Source organism: Amblyraja radiata, chromosome 7 (assembly GCF_010909765.2).
Source record: "Amblyraja radiata isolate CabotCenter1 chromosome 7, sAmbRad1.1.pri, whole genome shotgun sequence".
NCBI lineage: Eukaryota > Metazoa > Chordata > Chondrichthyes > Rajiformes > Rajidae > Amblyraja > Amblyraja radiata.
Window position 1 is genome coordinate 77749426 of NC_045962.1, and position 25146 is coordinate 77774571.

The following is a 25146-nucleotide window of genomic DNA, read 5'->3' on the forward strand; positions in this document are numbered from 1 at the left end:
GAGCATTTATCTGGGTGCTCCACTGTCTTTGAACTTTAGACTTTAGAGATGCAGCACGGAATCAGCCCACCAGGTCCGTGTCGATCAGCGATCACCCCGTGCACAAGCACAGTCCTACACACCAGGCGATGATTTACAATTTTACCAACGCCAATTAACCTACAAACTTGTCCGTCTTTGGAGGAAACTGGAGCACCCAGAGAAAACCCACATGGTCACAGGGCGAACATACAAACTCCATATGGACAGCACCCGTAGTTGAACCCGGGTCTCTGGCTTTGTACGGCAGCAAATCTACCGCTGCGCCACTGTGCTGCCCTCACCTCCCACATCCTAAAGACGTGCGAGGTTGTTGGTTATATGGCTTCTGTAAATTGTCCCGCTGAGTTACTCCAGCTTTTTGTGTTTATGCCCCTTCAGAATACATGTAGTGAGTGGATGTGAAAGTGGGATAACATAAAACTTGAGTATTTGTGGGTCGAAGGGCTTGTTTCCATGCTGTATCTTTCATTCAATTAATTCAGTCTTGCAGTCATATAGCTTAGAAACAAGCCCCTTGGCCCAATTTTCCCATGTTGACCAAGATGCCCCATCTACACTGTTCCCACCTGCCTGCGTTTGGTCCACTTGCCCATTTCCTATGTATCTGTCCAAATTATTTTTAAATTTTGTGATGGTGCCTATCTCAAATACCTCCTCTGACAGCTCATTCCAGAAATCCACCACCTTCTGTTTGAAAACATTGCCCCTCAAGTCCAGATCAAATTATTTCCCTCTCAATCAATTCTAATCAATAGTTCTGATGAATGGTCTTCGATCTGAAATGTTAGGGTTTAGTGTTTAGAGACACAGTGTGGAAACAAGCCCTTCAGCCCACCGAGTCCATGCCGACCAGCGATCCCCGTGCACCCACACTATCCTACTACACACATTTATACCAAGCCAATTAACCTATAAACCTGTACGTCTTTGGAGTGTGGGAGGAAACTGAAGATCTCAGAGGAAACCCACACAGGTCATGGGAGAATGTTTAAATTCCATACAGACAAGCACCTGTAGTCAGGATCGAACCCGGGGTCTCTGGCACTGCAAACAGCAACTCTACTGCTACGCCACCATGCTGCCCTCTGGTTATCTGGTTATCTCCACAATTCCTGCTCATTTTCATAATTGCCCCAAAGGAAATTTGCTGCTTAAATGGAAGGAATGCATCCTATTTCAACAACATGTAGCTGTATCGTGCTGAAAATCATATGTTTGCTTGTGTCTGTGGAGTTGGTCAGAGAGTTATACAGCATGGAAACTGTGCCTTTGGGCCAACTTGCCCAAGTCATGTCCATAAGTTTTAAAGTGATAAAAGCACAATTAGGACATTTGGCCCATCAAGTCTACTCCGCCATTCAATCGTGGTTGATCTATCTCTCCCTCCAACATACAGGTAGTCCCACCTGCCCGTATTTGGCCCATTTCCCTCTAAAGCAATCCCATCTGTGTACATGTCCAAATGTTTCTTAAACATTGGACCTGAAAAGAGAAGGCTGAACTCGCATTGATGCATAATTTTTCACTAAAACTTCATAATAACTGTCGTATTTATTTAACCACATAGCTGAAATAGGGTCTCGACCCAAAACGTCACCTATTCCTTCGCACCACAGATGCTGCCTCACCCGCTGAGTTTCTACAGCATTTTTGTCTACCTTAGCTTTCAACGACTCAGGTATTCCATCATGTGTATGGAAAAGCATAAATCCCAATATAGGCCACAAAAAGCTGGAGTAACTCAGCGGGTCTGGCAGCATCTTTGGGGAAAAGGAATAGGTTATGGTTCGGGTCGAAACTCTTCTTCAGACTCCCAATATTCCAGGCAGCATTCATAACGTCAATACGTTGCAGAGTACTTCACAATCTGATAAAATGCTCTTGAAGTGAAGCCACTGATGATATGCAAGACAAAGCTACAGGCAATTTGACACAACTAGCTCCTACAAAGAACACTGTGATAATTAGTGCATAATCCGTTTTTTAATAGGATCCACAACCCCTTGACTCAGAGATGGAAGTGCCGCTCAATGGGCCATTGCTGGCTATAGATCCAGTTTAAATAGAAATGGGCGCAGCAGTATAATTGCTGCCTTACAGCGCCGGAGACCTGGGTTTGATCCTGACTACAGGCGCTGTCTGTACGGAGTTTAGAAACATAGAAACATAGAAAATAGGTGCAGGAGGAGGCCATTCGGGCCTTCGAGCCAACACCGCCATTCATTGTGATCATGGCTGATCGTCCCCAATCAATAACCCGTGCCTGCCTTCTCCCCAAATCCCTTGATTCCACTAGCCCCTAGAGCTCTATCTAACTCTCTCTTAAATCCATCCAGTGACTTGGCCTCTAGTGCCCTCTGTGGCAGGGAATTCCACAAATTCACAACTCTCTGTGTGAAGAAGTTTTTTTCTCACCTCAGTCTTAAATGGCTTCAACTTTATTCTAAGAATGCGGCCCCTGGTTCTGGACTCGCCCAACATTGGGAACATTTTTCCTGCATCTAGCATGTTCAGTCCTTTTATAATTTTATATGTTTCTATAAGAACCCCCTCATCCTTCTAAACTCCAGTGAATACAAGCCTAGTCATTTCAATCTTTCCTCATATGACAGTCCCGCCATTCCAGGGATCAATCTCGTGAACCTACACTGCACTGCCTCAATCACAAGGATGTCCTTCCTCAAATTCGGAGACCAAAACTGGACACAATATTCCAGATGTGGTCTCACCAGATTCTATACAACTGCAGAAGAACCTCTTCACTCCTATACTGAAATCCTCTTGTTATGAAGGCCAACTTTCCATTAGCTTTCTTCACTGCCTGCTGTACCTGCACGCCAACTTTCAGTGTCTGGTGTACAAGGACGCCCATGTCTCACTGCACCTCCCCCTTACCTAACCTAACCCCATTGAGATGATAATCTGCCCCCTTGTTTTTGCCGCCAAAGTGTATAACCTCACATTTATCTACATTATGCTGCATCTGCCACGCATCTGCCCACTCACTTAACTTGTCCAGGTCACCCAGAAACCTCCTAACATCCTTGTATGTTCTTCCCGTGACCTGCATGGGTTTTCTCCGAGATCTTCGGTTTCCTCCCTCACTCCAAAGACGTACAAGTTTGTAGGTTAATTGGCTTGGTATAAAATGTAAAATTGTCTCTAGTGGGTGTAGGATCGTGTTAATGCGCGGTGATCGCTGGTCGGCGTGGACTTGAAGGGGGCGAAGGGCCTGTTTCTGCACTGCACCTCTAAACTAAACTACAAATCTGGTCTCTCTTCAGTTAGTTGCTGGGCATTGACGCTGCCAGTCTGATTTCTTTTCTCTTTTTCTCTCCTTCAATAGGCTTTTGTTGGAAACTCCAACGCTGACGGCGTTGTGCGGCACAAATTGGAGCATTCTATTAAAGCCAGACTCCTGCGTTTCGTTCCCCTTGAATGGAATCCGCACGGAAGAATAGGAATGAGAGTTGAAGTTTACGGATGTTCATATAGTAAGTACCAGTCACCAAGGTAAAGGTCTTTATTTTTTAAATTGTCCTTTCAGGGCGGTGCAGCGGTAGATTTGCTGCCTTCGAGTGTCAGAGACCCGGGTTCGATCCTGTCCACGGGTGCTGTCTGTATGGAGTTTGTACGTTCTCCCTGTGAATTGCGCAGGTTTTCTCCAGGATCTCCGGTTTCCTTCCAGACTCCAAAGACGTACGGGTTTGTAGGTTAATTCAGATTCAGATTTCAGATTCAAACTTTATTGTCAGTGTGTAGTGTACAGTACAGAGACAACGAAATGCAGTTAGCATCTCCCTAGAAGAGCGACATAGAATATGAGCAATAAATAAATATATTTATGTGCATACAGTCATGGTAGTGCTCTTCTTTATTTTCCTGGTGGAAGGAGTGTCCAGGGGGGGGGGGGGGGGGTTTGGGAGTCACCGAGGTACAGTGTTGAGTAATGTAACAGCCGCAGGGAAGAAGCTGTTCCTGGACCTGCTGGTCCGGCTACGGAGAGACCTGTAGCGCCTCCCGGATGGTAGGAGGGTAAACAGTCTGTGGTTGGGGTGAGAGCAGTCCTTGACGATGCTGAGCGTCCTTCGCAGACAACGCTTGCTTTGGACAGACTCAATGGAGGGGAGCGAGGAACCGGTGATGCGTTGGGCAATTTTCACCACCCTCTGCAGTGCTTTCCGGTCGGAGACAGAGCAGTTGCCATACCATACTGTGATACAGTTGGTAAGGATGCTCTCGATGGTGCAGCGGTAGAAGTTCACCAGAATCTGAGGAGACAGATGGACCTTCTTTAGTCTCCTCAGGAAGAAGAGACGCTGGTGAGCCTTCTTGACCAGAGTTGAGGTATTGTGGGTCCAAGAGAGGTCATCGGAGATGTTGACCCCCAGGAACCTGAAGCTGGAAACACGTTTCACCTCCGTCCCGTTAATGTGGATGGGGGGGTGCGTGCTGCCCCTAGACTTTCTGAAGTCTACAATGAGCTCCTTGGTCTTCTTGGAGTTAAGGGTCAGGTTGTTGTCAGTGCACCATGCTGCTAGGACCTGAACCTCCTCCCTATAGGCCGACTCATTGTTGTTGCTGATGAGGCCAATAACCGTTGTATCATCTGCATACTTGGTGATGGCGTTAGTACCATGTACAGGTGTGCAGTCATGGGTGAAGAGGGAGTAGAGGAGGGGGCTCAGCACACAGCCCTGTGGAACGTCGGTGTTCAGGGTGAGGGTTGAAGAGGTGTGCTTGTCTAACCTAACAGACTGGGGTCTGTTGGTTAGAAAGTCCAATATCCAGTTGCAGAGGGAGCGTTCGATGCCCAGGTCGCTGAGTTTGGTGATCAGTTTAGAGGGTTAATTGGCTTGGTATAATTGTAAATTGTCCCTAATGTGTGTACGATAGTGTTTATGTGCGGGGATCGCTGGATGGTGCAGACTAGGTGGGCCGAAGGGCCTGTTACAGTGCTGTATCACTAAACTGAAGTATGGGCATCATATGACACACAAGAGTTACTACAAAAATGAGAAGTTATATTTTTGCGCTAACTGCTGCACTCTTTATCCTTCACCTCTGCATTGTGTATGGCTTGAGTGCATTTATATATATATTTATTTTTGACTGGATAGCATGCAAACTAACGCATTTTCACTGTATCTTGGGTCACGTGACAATATTAACCTAAACTAAACCAAATGCTTAAGCATAACAGCTCACTATTGCAAAGATTTTGATATAGAGTCCTGGTGACAATTTTATAGTATTTTCAATGAATGACTGAGTGCAATGCAATTTGCCAGTGAAAATTAAGCACAAATCTTTATCAGCATTCGTTATAAAACCCAATTTATGTGAATTCACCCTGAAAGCAATTTGTTAATGAAATAACTAATAATTCAAAACCTTACTGATTTGCAGCTGCAACAACTGAAAGGAATTTGCATCCAATTACAAATTATTTCACAAAAAGAAGCATTCTGACCTATTCTGTAAGGTTTGTTGTTGCGAACAAGTCAATTCCAGGAGGATAAAGTGTGTGTGGCATCATCAGTTTAGTTTAGTTTAGAGGTACAGCATGGAAACAGGCCCTTCGGCTCACCGAGTCTGCGCTAAACAGCGATCCCCGTACAATAGCACTGCCCTACACACTGGGAACAATTTACTATCTTTACTGAAGCCAATTAAGCTAAAAACCTGCACGTCTTTGGAGTGTGGGATGAAATCGGAGCACCCGGAGAAAATCCATGCGGTCACGGGGAGAATGTACAAGCTCCTCACAGACAGCACCCCCAATAGTCGGTATCGAACCCGGGTCTCAGGCGCTGTAAGGCAGCAACTCTACCGCTGCGCCACTGTGCCACCTATCAGTGTCAGATCATTTACCTCCACCCAGCTGATTTCCAGAAATGGACAAAAACGATCTTTAGTTTTTGAGATAGGGCTTGGAATGTTTGGCCCACCGAGTCCACACCAACCATCGATCATCCTTTCACACAAGTTCTAAGTTACCCCACTTTCTCACTACACACTCGGCACAATTATACAGCAGCCAATTAAACTACCAAACTGCACATCTTTGGGATGTGGGAAGATATTGGGATCACCCAAAGGAAAGCCATGCAGTCGCAGGGAGATGTGCAAATTCCACACCGCAGGATCCATGGTCAGGATTGAATCCAATCTCTGGCACTGTGAGACAGCAGCTCTACCAGCTATACATTAGTGCCGCCCGTATCCATGGGCATGTTGAAGCTGTGCTTTGGGGGTATGGTTTAGTGATGTCTTGATTAGTACAGGTGTTGGGGAATGGGGAGAGATAGAACAGCCATGATTGAGTGGCGGAGTGGACTTGATGGCCTGAATGGCCTAATTCTGCCCCTATCACTGTTTGAAAACTGTTTTATGAATTAATCCGGGCCCGAACGGCTCGCCCGCATATGGGACACAGTTGGGTGGGTGCTGCAGTAGAAGTTGAAGTGGCTCGAGCCATGCGCGCGGCACGTCTCCTCTGAGCTTCTAGGTGCGCTTCTTCTCAGCTGCACGCGCACTTGTGGTGTTCTTGTTTCACCCAGTCGGGCGGTACGGGTCCTGAAGTCATGACTTGCGCTTGACTTGGAATAAAGTGAGGGATAATTGCACAAATTGTCAGCCTCACTCTCTCGTCCCGGCCTATCTGGATCCAGTGGCAAGACACAGTCAAGATGGCTGGCGATAGGTCAGGATGCAGTGGATGGCCACCAGTCTTCTACGTGAACATTGTGCCATAATTACGCTCCACGACGCTTTGCTGGGTCCACCTTCCTACACGTTGGACCGCCAAATGGTGGTCTCCTCCGCGTAGTCCGCCGGATCCAGTCTTCACCTTTCCTGAATAAGGTAATAGCCACAAGGCAGTGGAGGTTTGCATTTGGTGTTTTCCTTCACCCCTCCAGGGTGCCGTATGGAGGACACCTGTGGGTGACTTTGTTTAACGTGGGGAGACTGGTGCACAGGCAGCCACCCCGTGGTCCTTGACAGATCTAGGCCAGGATCCAGTGGCATGGAGTCCAAGACGACCAGAGACCCTTTTCCGCTGCAGCCTTCATCCGCCTTCCCATCCGTTGTGACGCTCCACTACAGTCAGCCATCGTCCTCCGCCTGTTCCACCATTGAGGTCTTAGTTGGAATGCTCTTTGTCAGAGACCTCCCCCTCGAACTTACCACCATAAATGGCCCTACCAGGAGCATAGCTCCAGACAGCATCGCTCTCAGGATCTCAGGTCCACACAAGCTTCTCCACCACAATAAGGTGACAATCCACGGAGATGAGCGTTTGACAGCACTGGGCCTCTACTCGCTGGAGTTTAGAAGATTGAGGGGAGATCTGATTGAAACTTACAGAAAAATGAAAGGCATGGATAAAGTGCATGTAGAAAGGATGTTTCCACTGGCGGGAGAGTCTAGGACCAGAGGTCATAGCATCAGAATTAAAGGGCGCTCTTTTAGAAAGGAGGTGAGAAGTCACAGGGTAGTTAATCTGTGGAACTAATTGTCACAGAGGGCTGTGGAGGCTGTCATTTGATATTTTTAAGGCAGAGATAGACAAATACTTGATTAGAACTGGTGTCAAGGGTTATGGCGAGAAGTCAGGAAAATTGGAGTAGGAGGCAGATATCAACCATGCAATTGCGGAGTAGCATCAATTGGTTGAATGGCCTAATTCTACTCCGAAAACTTGTGAACGTGAAGTTTATAGGTTTATTGGTTTCAGTAAAAACTGTAAAGTCCCTAGTGCGTCGGATAGAACTGGAGTACAGGGTGATTGCTGGTCGGCGCAACTCAATGGGGCAAAGGGCCTATTTTCATGCTGTATCTCTCTAACATCTCAAAACTCTCTCTCTAATGAAATAAAAAGACAAAAAAAAAATGATTGATCAGTAATAAATCCAGTTGAGTTTCTGGTCAAAGCTGAAGCCTCAGATGTTGAGACAGGGGACATACTGAAGGCTATGCCATTGAAGACCAAAGTGTAGATAGTAAGGTTTTCCATTGTTGGAGAATGTCATTATCTGGCCCTTTCACAGTGTGAATGTTACTTGGCACTTATGAACTAATGCCTGAATTTTGATGAGGTATGTCTGCATCACCTGCAGAGGAGTTTCAATTAGAATTGGTCATTGTCTGACCAGCAGTAAAAGTCCCAACTACTTGTCTTATGCCTGCATGAAGATCATTCCTTATCAGAAACCCTAATGTCATCTAGCCTTTGACAGTTGCTCCAGGCATCTTCCAATCTAACCTCCCTCACCTATATCCACCCGGAGACCCGGGTGCTGTCTGTACGGAGTTTGTACATTCTCCCCGTGGGTTTTCTCCGAGATGTGGCCCTTGTGGCTAAGGGGATCAGAGGGTATGGAGAGAAGGCAGGTACGGGATACTGAGTTGGATGATCAGCCATGATCATATTGAATGGCGGTGCAAGCTCGAAGGGCCGAATGGCCTACTCCTGCACCTAATTTCTATGTTTCTATGTTTCTATCATCAGTTTCCTCCCAGACTCCAAAGACGTACAGGTTTGTAGGACAATTGGCTTGGTATAATTGCAAATTGTCCCTAGTGTGTGGAGGGTAGTGTTAATGTGCGGCAATCGCTGGACGTGTGGACTGGGTGGGCCATAGACATAGGCATAGACATAGAAAATAGATTCAGTCGCAGGCCATTTGGCCCTTCGAGCCTGCACCGCCATTCATTGTGATCATGGTTGATCATCCACATAAGGATGTAACCGTGCTGTATCACTAAACTAAACTAAAGTAAAGTATGGGCATCATACGAGACACGAGAGTTACTGCAAAAAATGTGAAGTTATATCTTTGCACTAACTGCTGCACTCTTTATCCTTTACCTCTGCACTGTGTATGGTCTGATTGCATTCATGTAGAGTCTTTATTTTTGACTGGATAGCATGCGAACATGCATAGCATGTGAAAGCTTTTCAATGTATCTTGATTCACGTGACAATATTAACCAAAACTAAACCAAATGCTTAAGTGTAATAGCTCACTATTGCAAAGATTTCGATGTAGAGTCCTGGTGACAATTTTATAGTATTTTAAATGAATGACTGAGTGCAATGCAATTTGCCAGTGAAAATTAAGCACAAATCTTTATCCAGCATTAGTTATAAAACCCAATTTATGTGAATTCACCCTGAAAGCAAATTGTTAATGAAATAACTAATAATTCAAAACCTTACTGATTTGCAGCTGCAACAACTGAAAGGAATTTACATCTAATTACAAATTATTTTACAAAAAGAAGCATTCTGGAGGATAAAGTGTGTGTGGCATCATCAGTTTAGTTTAGTTTAGAGGCACAGCGTGGAAACAGGCCCTTCGGCTCACCGAGTCTGCGCTAAACAGCACTATCCTACACACTTCACACAACATCGGGAACATGTTTACTGCCTCTAGAGTGTCCAAACCCTTAATAATCTTATATGTTTCAATAAGATATCCTCTCATCCTTCTAAATTCCAGAGTATACAAGCTCAGCCGCTCCATTCTCTCAGCATATGACAGTCCCGCCATCCCGGGATTAACCTTGTAAACCTACACTGCACTCCCTCAACAGCAAGAATGTCCTTCCGCAGGTTTGGAGGCAAAAATTGCACACAATGCTCCAGGTGTGGTCTCATTAGGGCCATGTACAACTACAGAACTCTTTGCTCCTATACTCAACTCCTCTTGTTATGAAGGCCAACATGCCATTCGCTTTCTTCACTGCCTGCTGTACCTGCATGCTTACCTTCATTGACTGATGAACAAGGATGCCCTTATCTCGTTGTACTTCCCCTTTTCCCAACTTGATACAATTTAGATAATAATCTTCCTTCCTGGTTTTGCTACCAAATGGATAACCTCACATTTATCCATATTAAACTGCATCTGCCATGCATCTGCCCACTCACCCAACCTGTCCAAGTCACCCTGCATTCTCCTAGCATTCTCCTCCCAGTTCACACTGCCACACAGCTTTGTGTCATCTTCAAATTTGCTAATGTTATTTGTAATCCCTTCATCTAAATCATTAATATATAGTGTAAGTAGCTGCAGTCCCATCACCGAGCCTTGCAGTACCCCACTAGTCACCTTCCATTCTGAAAGGGACCCATTAATCCCTACTCTTTGTTTCTTGTCTGACAACCAATTTTCTATCCATGTTAGCACTCTACCCCCAATACCATGTGCCCTAATTTTGCACACTAATCTCTTGTGTGGAACCTTGTCAAAGGCTTTTTGAAAGTCCAGATACACCACGTCCACTGGCTCTCCCTTATCCATTCTACTTGTTACATCCTCAAGAAATTTCAAAAGATTAGTCAAGCATGATTTCCCCTTCATAAATCAATGCTTACTTTGACTGATCATGTCACTGTTTTACAAATGCACTGCTGTAACATCTTTAATAATCGACTCCAGCACCGTCCCCACTACCTATGTAAGGCTAACTGGTCTATAATTCCCCGCTTTCATATAACCATATAACAATTACAGCACGGAAACAGGCCATCTCGGCCCTACAAGTCCGTGCCGAACACTTATTTTCCCCTAGTCCCATCTACCTGAACTCAGACCATAACCCTCCATTCTTTTCCCATCCATATACCTATCCAATTTATTTTTAAATGATAAAATCGATCCTGCCTCCACCACTTCCACTAGCAGCTCATTCCACACCGCTACCACTCTCTGAGTAAAGAAGTTCCCCTTCATGTTACCCCTAAACTTCTCTCCCTTAATTCTGAAGTCATGTCCTCTTGTTTGAATCTTCCCTATTCTCAGTGGGAAAAGCTTATCCACGTCAACTCTGTCTTTCCCTCTCATCATTTTAAAGACCTCTATCAAGTCCCCCCTTAACCTTCTGCGCTCCAAAGAATAAAGACCTAACTTATTCAACCTTTCTCTGTAACTTAGTTGCTGAAACCCAGGCAACATTCTAGTAAATCTCCTCTGTACTCTCTCTATTTTGTTGACATCCTTCCTATAATTGGGCGACCAAAATTGTACACCATACTCCAGAATTGGTCTCACCAATGCCTTGTACAATTTTAACATTACATCTCAACTTCTATACGCAATGCTCTGATTTATAAAGACTAGCACACCAAAAGCTTTCTTTACCACCCTATTCTTTCTCCCTCCTTTCTTAAAAACTGCATTGGCTGCCATCCGGTCCACAGGAACTGATCCAGTGTCGAGAGAACATTGGAAAATGATCACCAATCTTCACAATAATAAACTAAACTATCCTAAAAGGATCGAAAGTAAAGAATATCTGAAAAGAGCAGAAGCTTTTTTTTAATTTAAATTTCACTGAACCGCTAATAATGAGGAAGAAAATTCCTGAATCATGCTTAGTTCTGCCAGGTATTAACTCTAATACTTTGATAGCATTAAAGGCTTATATTCTCTGGGAATTTAGAATGACAGGTGACTAGATTGAATCAAAATACACAGTTAAGCTTTGACAGGGTATATATTATGAGATAGTCACAAAATGCTGGAGTAACTCAGCGGGACTGAGTATAGGAGCAAAGAGGTCCTTCTGCAGTTGTACAGGGCCCTAGTGAGACCACACTTGGTGTATTGTGTGCAGTTTTGGTCCCCTAATTTGAGGAACGACATTCTTGCTATTGAGGGAGTGATCCGTATGCTGAGAGAATGGAGCGGCTGGGCTTGTATACTCTGGAGTTTAGAAGGATGAGAGGTGATCTTAGTGAAACATATAAGATTATTGAGGGTTTGGACACGCTAGAGGCAAGAAACATGCTCCTGATATTGGGGATATTGAGTCCAGAACCAGGGGCCACAGTTTAAGAATAAGGGGTAAGCCATTTAGAACTGAGATGAGGAAACACTTTTTCACACAGAGAGTTGTGAGTGTGGAATTCTCTGCCTCAGAGGGCGGTGGAGGCCGGTTCTCTGGATATTGTCAAGAGAGAGCTACAGGGTTACAGGGTTTCCTTTATTGTCATTCAGACCGAAGTCTGAACGAAATTTCGTGCCTGCAGTCATACATACATACAATACAATAAAAAAACAACAATAAACACATATTAACATCCACCACAGTGAGTCCACATAGCACCTTCTCACTGTGATGGAGGCAAAAGTCTTAGGGCTGCAGCTAGATAGGGCTCTTAAAGATAGCGGAGTGAGGGGATATGGGGAGAAGGCAGGAACGGGGTACTGATTAGGGATGATCAGCTATGATCACATTGAATGGCGGTGCTGGCTCGAAGGGCCGAATGGCCTACTCCTGCACCTATTGTCTATTGTCTATTGTCTATTGACAAACAGCATATCTGGAGATAAGGGATGGGTGACGTTTCGGTCTGAAGAAAGGTCTCAACCTGAAACGCCACCTATTCCTTCTCTCCAGAGATGCTGCCTCTCCCGCTGAGTTACTCCAGCATTTTGTGCTCAGCTTTGGTGTAATTGAGCGTCTGCAGTTCCTTCCTACACATATATGCTATGAGAATGATTTCCATGGGGGCATCTAAAACTAAGATTAATGGTCAGCCACTCAGAAAAGAAAAACAATAAGTTCTCTCCATCCCCTCCCCTTTCCTGTTCTCCCACCAGTCTTACTGTCTCCGACTACATTCTATTTCTGTCCCATCCACTCCCCTGACATCAGTCTTTGAAGTTCGCCTCCTCTCTCCGACAAGACTTCAGCAACATCTTCTCTCACTGCTCTCCCTCTGTGATTCCTCCTTCCCTCTGAAAATATCTTCAAATAGCCCTTGCTTTTCCCCCTCTTCATCCCCTCCCCTTTCCCAATTCTCCCACCAGTCTTACTTTCTTTCACTACATTCTATCTCTGTACCGCCCACTCCCCTGACATCAGTCTGAAGAAGGGTCTCGACCAGAAATGTCACCCATTCCTTCTCTCCAGAGATGCTGCCTGTCCCGCTGAGTTACTCCAGGATTTTGTGTCTGCCTTCCAGTTCTTCACTCACTGTTTTGGATCTTGTGAATATTCTGGTGCAGAAAGATTGTGGAGACTGAGTCATTGAATGTCAGTGGTATTTGTGGGAGCGATCAGGCATGCAGAATGGTGGGCAGCTAATTACATTATCTCTCGCCATGGCCATCGTCAGTGCTTTCGGGTGTTAAAGTTTTATCTTGTATGAGAATGAAGCGCACACATTTAATTAAAAGTTGTCAGGCAGACTTCAGAGGGAAAGTGATTTGGGAAGACAGACACAAAATGGTGGAGTAACTCAGTGGGTCAGGCGGTATGGCTGGAGAATAAGGAATAGCTTAATTGAGTCATTATGGACTTAGAGCGTGAAAATAATATATTCCCATGACCAGCAACATAATGACCGCGTACTTTGTTTTAATAAAAGCAAAAAATACTGGTGATACTCAGCTGATGAGGTTGCTGTAGAGACTCATACAGTGCAGAAACAGACCGTTCGCCCCAACTTGCCCATTCCTCTTCACCTTTAACTCCACGTGGGGGAACATTTAGTCCTTCATGTCATTTAGTTTAGGATAGCTCAGTTTAGATACAGCGCAGAAACAGGCCCTTCGGCCCACCAAATCTGCACTGGCCGGCGATCACCCATATCTATCCTACACACCAGCAGGAGGGTCTAGGGCCAGAGGGCACAGCCACCGAATTGAAGGACCAGCGATCTCCACTCATTAACACTTCCCTACACACACTGGGGACAATTTTACATTTTTACCAAAGCCAATTAACAGACAAACGTGTACGTCTTTGGAGTGTGGAAGGAAACCGGAGAAAACACGCAGGTCACGGGGAGAACGCACCAGTAGTCAGGATCAAACCCGGGTCTCTGGCGCCGTAAGGCAGCATCTCTACAGCTGCGCCACATGGCTGCCCTATTGTTGAAAAACAGCACCAGGGACAGCTGTGCTGGGAGATATCTAAGACTTTTGCAATGAGTCTAATTTGAACCTGCAGTCTATTGATTTTGGGTTGAGATCACAGTTCACTGAAGCTAAAACTGACACCCAACATCCCTTGGGTAAAGAAGTACCTTCTCCATAGTGTTTTTTCTCAACATACATTAGTTCTCTCATATTCTCTCTCCTACCATTCAGCTCGTTTTGCAAACAAAGAATCACATATATTATTGAAATACTGATTGAAAATGAGACCGTTTATATATTTCATAATGAAATAAAGATATAGAGTTTATCTTTATTGTATCTTCGCTGTAACCTCAGACAGGAATTCAATTCTGAGAGAAGATATTGAAGTACTGCAATTGCTTCCTTCCTTTGAAATCTAAGCAACTTTGACGCTCGACAATTGCAAGCTAAAAGCTATTTCATTTTCACACTAACAATCCGACAGTGAAATTCTATTTGTGTACATGGACAAAAGAGTCCCGATTCCCCTTGCTTTGTGGCCACAATAACCTTTAAGTTGAATGGTAAGTTTTGTGAATATGAGAAAGAGTTTATTTCCTTTTATTGGATTTTATTTTTACATATGTATCTGAAACCTCTCAATATTTATCAGGCATTTCAATAGGCATGTGGATATTCAGGGAATGGAGGGTTATGCATTATGTGCAGGCAAGTAAGAGTTGGTCTTGGTAACATGTTCAGTACAGATTATATGACTCGAAGGGCTTATTCTTGTGCTGTACAGTACAGGTTTATGTTCTATAATTTTTCTTTTAAAATTCAAACTATTGTCGTATTTTACAAAGGAGGATATATTGGACCTTTCTGCTGGACCCTGTTGGTGGTTCTGTGGGTAGCACGGTGGCGCAGCGGTAGATTTGCGTCCTTACTCGTTCCGATACTCGAGATACTAGAGACTCGGTTTCGATACTCACTACGGGTGCTGTCTGTACGGAGTTTGTGTGTTCTTCCCGTGACCCGCGTGGGTTTTCTCCGAGATCTTTGGTTTCCTCCCTACACGAAGGCTTGTAGGTTAATTAGCTTCAGTAAAATTGTAAATTGTCCCTTGATTGGGTGTAGGATAGTGCTAGTGTGCGGGGTTCGCTGGTCGAGGCTGACTTGATGGGCTGAATAGCCTGTTCTGCATTGTATCTCCAAACAAAACTAAACTAAACTAAACTAAACTAAACTAAACTAAACGGAACCATGGGTTTTATTTCCGATGCCAAACTCGACAGAATTTACGATAAAATCTTGTTCGTTGTTTGTTCTCAGTAGCAGTAGCTGAGAGAGAGGGTAAATCATGAGTATTGATCACTGGCCAGTGAACATTCTGCCAAATGAGAAAATGATTGAACTATGTTGAGATGCCGCTCTGAGTAATTTAAAGAACTGACAGAGGTGAGTATGATCAACATTTAAAAATGATGTGGAATGAGAAGCGATGAGTATCTGTGGAGCTGAACTCCAGCAGTGGGATAAATCTCGTACAGTCAGAGCGACAATGAGAACATTCAAAAACAATTGCTTCAGCAAACAAATTACTGGGTATCAAAGACTGGAATATTCTTGATGTTCATTTAAAACTAAGAAGCATTTTTTTTTTTGGCACTTAATTATATAAAGAAATAGTAAGGTAGTGGCCGAAACCTGGGTAAAATAAGTACATTTAAAACGAACCTTAAAGGAGTGAAGGTAGACAAAAAATGCTGGAGAAACTCAGCGGGTGAGGCAGCATCTATGGAGCGAAGGAATAGGCGACATTTCAGGTCGAGACCCTTCTCCACAATGAAGATATGTGTTTAATTGGGAAGGGGTGAAGAAAATTTGTTGAGGAAGTTCCGCTGCTATAATTGCAAACCTCTGCAAGTTCATAAGTGATAGGAGCAGAATTAGGCCATTTGGCCCATCAAGTATACTCCGCCATTCAATTATGGCTGATCTATCTCTCCCTCTCAACCCCATTCTCCTGCCTTCTTCCCATAACCCCTGATATCTGTACTAATCAAGAATCTATCAATCTTTGCCATAATAATATCAATTGACTTGGCCTCCACAGCCTTCTGTGGCAATAATTTCCACAGATTCACCATCCTCTAACTAAAGGAATTCCTCCTTATCTCCTTCCCAAAGTTATGTCCTTTTATTCTGAGGCTATGCCTCTGGTCCTAGACTTTCCCACTAGTGGAAACATCCTCTCCACATCCACACTATCCAAGCCTTTCACTATTCGGTAAGGTTCAATGAAGCCCCCCCCTGCACCATGACGCTTTAGAATTGTAAGTGAAAAGTTGTATTGTTGTGGAACTGTAATGTTGTCTTACTTTCCTCAACTATTAAAACATCCAAAATGTTACATTGACTAAGCCCAAAACATTTCTCTGATCTGTTATCCCTGTATTTTCTTGTCAGTGTTGAAACCTTTGATTTCTTACACTCTGCACATCTGGAGATAATCTTGATGTACATTTCGTTCTGCTGACACTTCCTTAATTTTAGAAGTCTGCAGATGTAGTCAAAAACCGGAATGGAAAAAGGCCGTAAATCAGAATTGATTTTACATAGAAACATAGAAAATAGGTGCAGGAGTAGGCCATTCGGCCCTTCGAGCCTGCACCACCATTCAATATGATCATGGCTGATCATCCAACTCGGTATTCTGTACCTGCATTCTCTTCATACCCCCTGATCCCTTTAGCTACATGAGCCACATCTAACTCCCTCTTAAATATAGCCAATGAACTGGACTCAACTACCTACTGTGGCAGAGAATTCCAGAGATTCACCGCTCTCTGTGTGAAAAATGTTTATCTCATCTCGGTCCTAAAAGATTTCCCCCTTATCCTTTTGATTTGTGTGTAATCTATGTGGGGATCGCTGGTCGGAGAGGACTCGGTAGGCGAAGGGCCTGTTTCCACGCTGTACCTGTAAACTAAACTAAACTAAACCTTCCTTCTCCCCACCACCTCCTATCAGTCTGAAGAAGGGTTTTGGCCCGAAACGCTGCCTATTTCCTTCGCTCCATAGATGCTGCTGCACCCGCTGAGTTTCTCCAGCATTTTTGTGTACCTTCGATTTTCCAGCATTTGCAGTTCCTTCTTGAACTAAATCAAGACTTTGTGTCAATTATTTTTCTTCAGAACTAGGAGAAGTTGGAGCGTTGCAGTAAAGGGGAAGGGGGTAGAGATCAAAAGGTAGTGGCATCTGCCAGTTGCGACAGGGCCTATTTAATGGCCCTGATTTGCCTGGGGCAGATTTACAGTAGATAGAAGGTGTTGGGTGATGAACAAGGAAAGAAAACAAAGCTTTGGAACTGTGAGATACAAAGCATGACAGATGCTGGAAATATGAAGTAAACAACGATGCTTGTAATACCCAGTAAGTCGGACGAAAATCAGTGGGCATAGAAAATTTGTGTTTAGTTTAGTTTAGAGAAGCAAACCATTCAGCCCACCGAGTCCGCACTGACCAGTGATGCTCGCAAATTAACACTGCCCTACACATACTAGGGACAACTTTACATTCATACCAAGCCAATTAACCTACAAACCTGTACATTGTTGGACGTTGGGAGGAAAACCAAAATCCACACAGGTCACGGGGAAAACGTACAAACTCCGTACAGACAAGCACCCGTAGTCGGGATTGTAGCCGGGTCTCTGGAGCCGTAAGGCAGTAGCTCTACCGTGCCGCCCTTAAGTCAGGCTAGTCAGACAAAACTCAGTGGGAAGAAAAAATGTATATTAATTTTATGGATTGACGAACCTTCATCAGAATTGTTCCGTCTCTTTACAAACTAGAAAGACGTGTTTCTAGAGGTTGTTGACTTCAGTTTTGAATGTCAAGTGTTGGGACCAGTCTTGTCTTCTTCGACAGGTGACAACCTGAAACGTCACCTATTCTTTTCCTCTGCTGGCCCGCTGAGCTACTCCAGCTTTTTTGTGTCTATTTTCGTGGTCAATGTCGGAGTGGCAGGGAGAATTTAAGCGACAGACAATGGGAAATTCAAATGTTAGCCTTGCAGGTTAAATGGATCGGTTTTAGAACGTGTGGGAAGGAACTGCAGATGCTGGTTTCAACCGAAGATAGACACAAAAAGCTGGAGTAACTCCGCGGGACAGGCAGCATCTCAGGAGAGAAAGAATGGGAGACTGAGGAAGGGTCTCGAACCCGAAACGTCACCCGTTTTCCTTCTCTCCAGAGATGCTGCCTATCCCGCTGAGTTACTCCAGCTTTTTGTGTCTATCTTTTGCTTTACAATGCGTGTTTGGACTCTTCAGAAGAACACATTGTTATGAGTTGTATGCAGTACACTAAATTGAAAGAAGTACATGTGAATGTCTGCTTCATCTGGAAACTGCCCACATTAAACCCTCTTTGGTTCCATCAAGCTGTCATGCAGGAATTATGTATCTTGACTCAGTGTTGGCTGCATCCGAATAAATTCTGAGTTGTCATGTTAGGTTAAATTTAGCAAAGAGTGGTTCAGGTGGTGATGATAGTAAATCACGACCTTTAGCGTAACATGCGGGAATGCATGTTTATCCTAAGTGCTGAGTATAGGTGGATGTTTTCTGCTTTAAAATGCAGTAGCAGCAGTTGGCTGGTTATGATTTATGGCTGTCTTTAATGATTGCATCTCTCGAGAACAGCCTTTGAAAACCCATGCACGCATTTCTGTCCATTTCCTCTCTGTTACAATGTTGAAATTTAAGATTTTCCTTTAACCTTAAATACAATTCTGCTAAATCAGCAAAAGTCATTCAACTCCCCTTACAAAATGAACACAATGGGAAAAAAATAACAGTGGAAGAAAGGGTTTCTTACACAAACGCCTTTCACTGAATTAAACTGTATTTCCAAATAACTATTTGTGGTTTAATTCACTTGATATGAAATCACTGATTGCCCACGCACACCATTAGACAAGATGCTGAACAGAATAATGTTTTTACCTTCGATGGATACAAAAAGGTGGAGTCGTTTTGGAGTTGGGGTCTCGACCCGAAATGTCACGCATTCCTTCTCTCCAGATGCTGCCTGTCCCGCCGAGCTCCTCCAGCTTTTTGTGTCTGACTTCGGTTTAAACCAACATCTGCAGTTCCTTTCTACACAAATGCGTTACCTTACCTGGAAGAAGGGTCCCAACCCTTCTCTCCACAGATGCAGCCTAATCCATGGAGATCCTCCAGCACCTTGTGCCTTGCTCAAGATTCCAGCATCTGCAGGTTCTTGAGTCTCCATGGATGATGAGATTATACTTCTGGATAATGCGACTCGACTTCTTCAAAATGCAAACTTTAGAATGGGAGTGGGGATGGACGGACGGACAGACCAAACAAAAAAACAATGTACAAAATGTAATCAAATAGACTTGCATGAGGGCGGTTAGATTTTCAAAAGCAAGCATGTAATATTGCATCCGCTGCTCTCGATGTCAGCTGATCTATATCGGTGAGACCAAGCGTAGGCTTGGCGATCGTTTCGCCGAACACCTCCGCTCGGTCCGCATTAACCAACCTGACCTCCCGGTGGCTCAGCACTTCAACTCCCCCTCCCATTCTGTATCCGACCTCTCTGTCCTGGGCCTCCTCCATGGCCAGAGTGAGCACCACCGGAAATTGGAGGAACAGCAACTCATATTCCGCTTGGGCAGTCTGCACCCAAGTGGTATAAACATTGAATTCTCCCAATTCCTTGCTGTCTCCTCCCCTTCCTAACTCTCCCACAGCCCTCGGGCTCTTCCTCCTTTATCCTTTCTTCTCCCCCCCCCCCCCCCCCCCCCCCCCCCCCCCTCCATCAGTCTGAAGAAGGGTTTTGGCCCGAAACATTGCCTATTTCCTTTGCTCCATAGATGCTGCTGCACCCGCTGAGTTTCTCCAGCATTTTTGTCTACCTTCGATTTTACAGCATCTGCAGTTCCTTCTTAAACGACATGTAATAGTTTACATGGGTAACGTAATGTTTAGGCGTATTTTATACTGTTCCATAAGAATGATATATTGGCCCAGAAAGGATCACAATTTAAAGTTTTCACTCAAGATGAATGAATCTGTGAAAGTTTGTTGCTTAAATTAGCTTATTCTTCTGTTAAAGATAATTGGCCTGGAAATAGAATTTGGGTTGGTATTGCTGAACATGCTTTGTGGTAGGGACTGTGTTGCCATGTGTGGTTGTTGGACGATGCTGGAATTGTTTTTTGCCTCCCCTTTGCCACAACATGAAGACCTTGCTCTGTGAAGCCTTTGTAGTAATTCATGTACAGAAATGTTCCCAGCATGGAAACAGGATTGTTGAGGCATGAATTCAACTGTTTGTTAAAGAGAATGCAATTACAAGACCTTCTCATCCTTTAGCCAGAGGGTGGTGAATCTGTGGTATTCTTCGCGACAGAAGGCTGTGGGGACCAAGTCTGGATATTTTTAAGGCAGAGATTGATAGATTATTGATTAGTATGGATGTCAGGGGCTATGGGGAGAAGGCAGAAGAATGGGTTTAGGAGGGAGAGATAGATCAACTGTAAGAAGTCTGAAGAAGGGTTTCGGCCTGAAACGTTACCTATTTCCTTCGCTCCATAGATGCTGCTGCACCCGCTGAGTTTCTCCAGCATTTTTGTGTACCTTCGATTTTCCAGCATCTGCAGTTCCTTCTTAAACACGATCAACTGTAATTGATTGGTGGAGTATTGATTGATGGGCTGAATGGCCTAATTCTGCTCCTATTCCTAATGACCTTATCCCCTAAGTACACCTACCAAATTAGAATGGCTTAGATGAGGGATTGGAGAATCAGCAACTGCACTCTTTCAGTTGACTGCTTATGTGAGGGTGTCTGAGTAAAAGCAAGGAAACAATGCTTTGCATGGGCAATGTGTTGGTTAAATGTTCTCTCTACCGTTTGAAGTCTCATATGCATAATATATAGGATAGGAGAGAAAATACTACTTAATAGTCCATTTGAAGTTTGCTACATTTATGCAAAAACAAGTGAATACATAACCTGTGTAGGAAGGAACTGCAGATGCTGGTTTATCCCGAAGGTAGATACAAAATGTTGGAGTAACTCAACGGGTCAGGCAGCAACTCTGGAGAAGAAGGATGGGTGACGTTTTGGGTCGGTACCCTTCTTCAGATTCATACCCCATTGGACTATTTTTCAGGAAACTTCCAGCTGAAACCATGAGCTTAGTCAAGAGTGTTTTATTGCCATATGTCCCAGACAGAACGATGAAATTCTTTCTTGCAGCAGAACAACAGAATATTTAAACATGATAGAAAGATAGAAACATAGAAAATAGGTGCAGGCGTAGGCCATTCAGCCCTTCACGCCAGCACCGCCATACAATATGATCTTGGTTGATCAGCCAAAATCAGTAGCCCGTTCCTGTTTTCTCCCCATATCCATTGATTCCGTAGAGCTAAATCTAACAGTCTTTTGAAAACATCCAGTGAATTGGCCTCCGCTGCCTTCCATGCCAGAGAATTCCACAGATTCGCAACTCTCTGGGTCAAAAGGATTTTCCTCATCTCATTCCAAAATGGCCTACCCTTATTCTTAAACTGTGACCCCTGGTTCTGGACTCCCCCAACATGTGGAACATTTGTTTCTGCGTCTAGCCTGTCCAATCCCTGAAGAATTGCATATGTTCCTGTAAGATCGCCTCTCATCCTTCTATATTCCAGTGAATATAAGCTCAGGTGACTCATTCTTTCATCATAGGTCAGCCCTGCCATCCCAGGAATTAACCTGGTGAACCTTGTGATGCCACAGGTGAAAGGTGTTCAGCTGAGCCGAGCTATGAAGCTTGACTTTTAGTAATTTTCAGCACTTCAGCAGAAAATTGCAATGTCACTGTTGCCTCTGTCAATATTTTTCATTTAGTTGAAAATCAATGGCTTCTGTAAACTTTTGATAAAACTGCATTTTATTGCAGAAATCGATGAATACATTTCTGCCTTCCAAAGTAAATGATCTTGCTACAACAACTTAAGACTTCAAATATGTGAACGATGCAAGCTGAATATTTGTCAACAAATGATAATGTTTGTGTGAAGCGTGTTTTGCCAATGAAAATAAATCCGAATAGCAAAGATTAAATTGCCTGGAGGCAGATAGTAATTAATGACAGGATCATTCAACAGAAAGTAGCCTGTTTGAAAGTCACAAGATTAATAACCCTTCCTATTTGTACATGGTTTAGTTAAGTTTAACATAGAGCATAGTACAGTACAGATTGGAATAGGCCCATCAACCCACAATATCTGTGCCAAACATGATGCTAAGACCATAGAAACATAGAAACATAAAAAATAGGTGCAGGAGTAGGCCATTCGGCCCTTCGAGCCTGCACCGCCATTCAATATGATCATGGCTGATCATCCAACTCAGTATCCCGTACCTGCTTTCTCTCCATATCCCCTGATCCCTTTAGCCACAAGGGCCACATCTAACTCCCTCTTAAATATAGCCAATGAACTGGCCTCAACTACATTCAGTGGCAGAGAATTCCAGAGATTCACCACTCTCTGTGTAAAAAATGTTTTTTCTCATCTCAGTCCTAAAAGATTTCCCATTTATCCTTAAACTGTGACCCCTTGTTCTGGACTTCCCCAACATCGGGCACAATCTTCCTGCATCTAGCCTGTCCAACCACTTAAGAATTTTGTAAGTTACTATAAGATCCCCCCTCAATCTTCTAAATTCTAGCGAGTACAAGCCGAGTCTATCCAGTCTTTCTTCATATGAAAGTCCTGACATCCCAGGCATCAGTCTGGTGAACCTTCTCTGTACTCCCTCTATAGCAAGAATGTCCTTCCTCAGATTAGGAGACCAAAACTGTACGCAATACTCCAAGTGTGGTCTCACCAAGACCCTGTACAACTGCAGTAGAACCTCCCTGCTCCTATACTCAAACCGTGATTCCATCCGTTTGACGGCATTGGGCCTGACACTCGCTGGAGTTTAGAAGGATGATGGGCCGACCTCAGTGAAACATACAGTTTAGTGAAAGGCTTGGATAGTGTTTATGTGGAGAGGATGTTTCCACTAGTGGGAGTGTCTAGGACCAGAGGTCATATCCTCAGAATTAAAGAACGTCCCTTCAGGATCGAGATGAAGAGGATTTTTTTTTTTAGTCAGAGGGTGGTGAATCATCAGGACCTGGCATTGGGAGATAAAACAACAAAAACAGACTTGGTTGGTAGTCTTTCTGCGGAGTTTAATGTTATAATAGAGCGATTGTCCTTACTTTCTTTTTCTTTCTTTTCTAGGGTCTACTTTCTTACTTTACTTCCTTCTCTAACTTCTTTTCTAAGGGGCTTTCTTTTCCCAACACTCTCCTGCACTTCACAACTCTTGCGCACCTTCTTTACTTTCCTTACTTCTATCTTTTTCTTAAAGCTTTAAAAAAAAAAAAAAAATGAAGCGGTACAAAAAATGTATTAAGATATATGTGTTGTGTGTTATTGTAATTTACCGTACTTCTAATAAAAAAAAATAAATAAAAAAAAAAAAAAAGAGGGTGGTGAATCTATGGAAGTCTTTGCCACAGACATCTGTGGAGGCCAAGTCAACTGATATTTTAAAGTCAAAGATAGATAGATTCTTGATTAGTACAGTGGTCAAGGGTTATGTGGAGAACGCAGCAGAATGGGCTTCGGAGTGAGAGATAGATCAACCATGATTGAATCGCAGAATAGACTTGATGGGCCGAATGGCCTAATTCTGCTCCTATCACTTATGACCATCTCTTATCTACCTGTGCTTAATCCTTATTATTCCATTCCCTGCACATCCAGATGCCCATCCAAAAGCCTCTTAAGTAACAATGTCATATTTACCAAAAGCACCAATCTGGCAGTATGTTCCAGGCATTTATCACCCTCTGTCTATTGAAGGTTGGGCCACACATTTCTTTTCAAACTTTGCCCGTCTCACCTTAAAGCTACGGCCTCCGATTTTTGGGGGTTCTGACTGTCTACCCTATCTATCCCTCTCGTAATTTAATTTTTTAATTTATTCTTGACACCTGTACCAGGAGTGAATTCCAGAGAGGGCTTTGGCGGTAAAATGCACAGCCAGCAATGATGGGGTAAATAAGACGATCAATAGTTCAGGAGATCGCAGAAGGTTTCGATATAAGAGTGGATCACAGATGTGGGGAGAGGCGAGGCTATGGAGAGAATTGTAAACCATCCTGGGGTTGTGGGTTGCAACGCAGCCACCATTGCCCAAGAATAACCCAGTCACATGGAATTCATTGCCACAGACGGCTGTGGAGGCCGTTATTGGGTATTTTTAAGGCGCAGATTGACAGATTTATGATTAGTACGGGTGTCAGGGGTTATGGGGAGAAGGCAGGAGAATGGACTAGAGAGGGAAAGATAGATTAGCCAGGGTTGAATGTAGGAGTAGACTTGATGGGCCAAATGGCCTAATTCTGCTCCTATCACCAGTTGCACTATCACTAAGAATAAGGGGTAAGCTTAAGAATAAGGGGTAAGCCATTTAGAACTGAGACGAGGAAACACTTTTTCTCACAGAGAGTTGTGAGTCTGTGGAATTCTTTGCCTCAGAGGACGGTGGAGGCCGGGTCTCCAGATATTTTCAAGAGAGAGCTAGATAGGGGTCTTGAAGATAGCGGAATCAGGGGATATGGGGCGAAGGCAGCAACGGGGTACTGATTGGGGATGATCAGCCATGATCACATTGAATGGCAGTGCTGGCTTGAAGGGCCGAATGGCCTACTCCTGCACCTGCAGCTACTCCTGCACCTATTGTCTATTGTCCACTTATGGCCTTATGACCTGTTGTGATCCTCCAGCACTTTGTGTTTTGCTCATGTTTCCAGCAGCTGCAGTTCCTGGAATTACCTGGAATTATTCATTTCTCCTTGTTGATATGACAGGAGGTCATAGTGAGATTAGAGACACGACTTATGTTGGATGGAAGATGTTTAGTGGTGGAAGATGACTTTTGGTTCATAAAGGTCACTATCACTGATCGGGGTATGGGGAGGAGAATGGGGTAGAGAGGGAAAGGTGAATGGTGGTGTATACTCGATGGGTCGAATGACCAATCTCTGCTCCTATAACTTCTGAACCTCTGAACATGCTGAGCTCTGGTGGTCCATGAAGATCACAGTTCAACAGTCAATGGTTTCTTTATTGTCACGTGTAGCAGG

General features: G+C 44.0%; 1 protein-coding gene across 1 annotated transcript in view; it reads left to right on the forward strand.

The window, feature by feature from the left end:
- Window positions 1–25146, forward strand: part of LOC116975560 (contactin-associated protein-like 5) — a 705003-nt gene that overhangs the window by 252227 nt on the left and 427630 nt on the right. The window contains exon 4 of the mRNA XM_033024847.1: window positions 3389–3536. Within this exon, the coding sequence (XP_032880738.1) occupies window positions 3389–3536 (148 nt within the window). The remainder of the gene's footprint in view (window positions 1–3388; window positions 3537–25146) is intronic.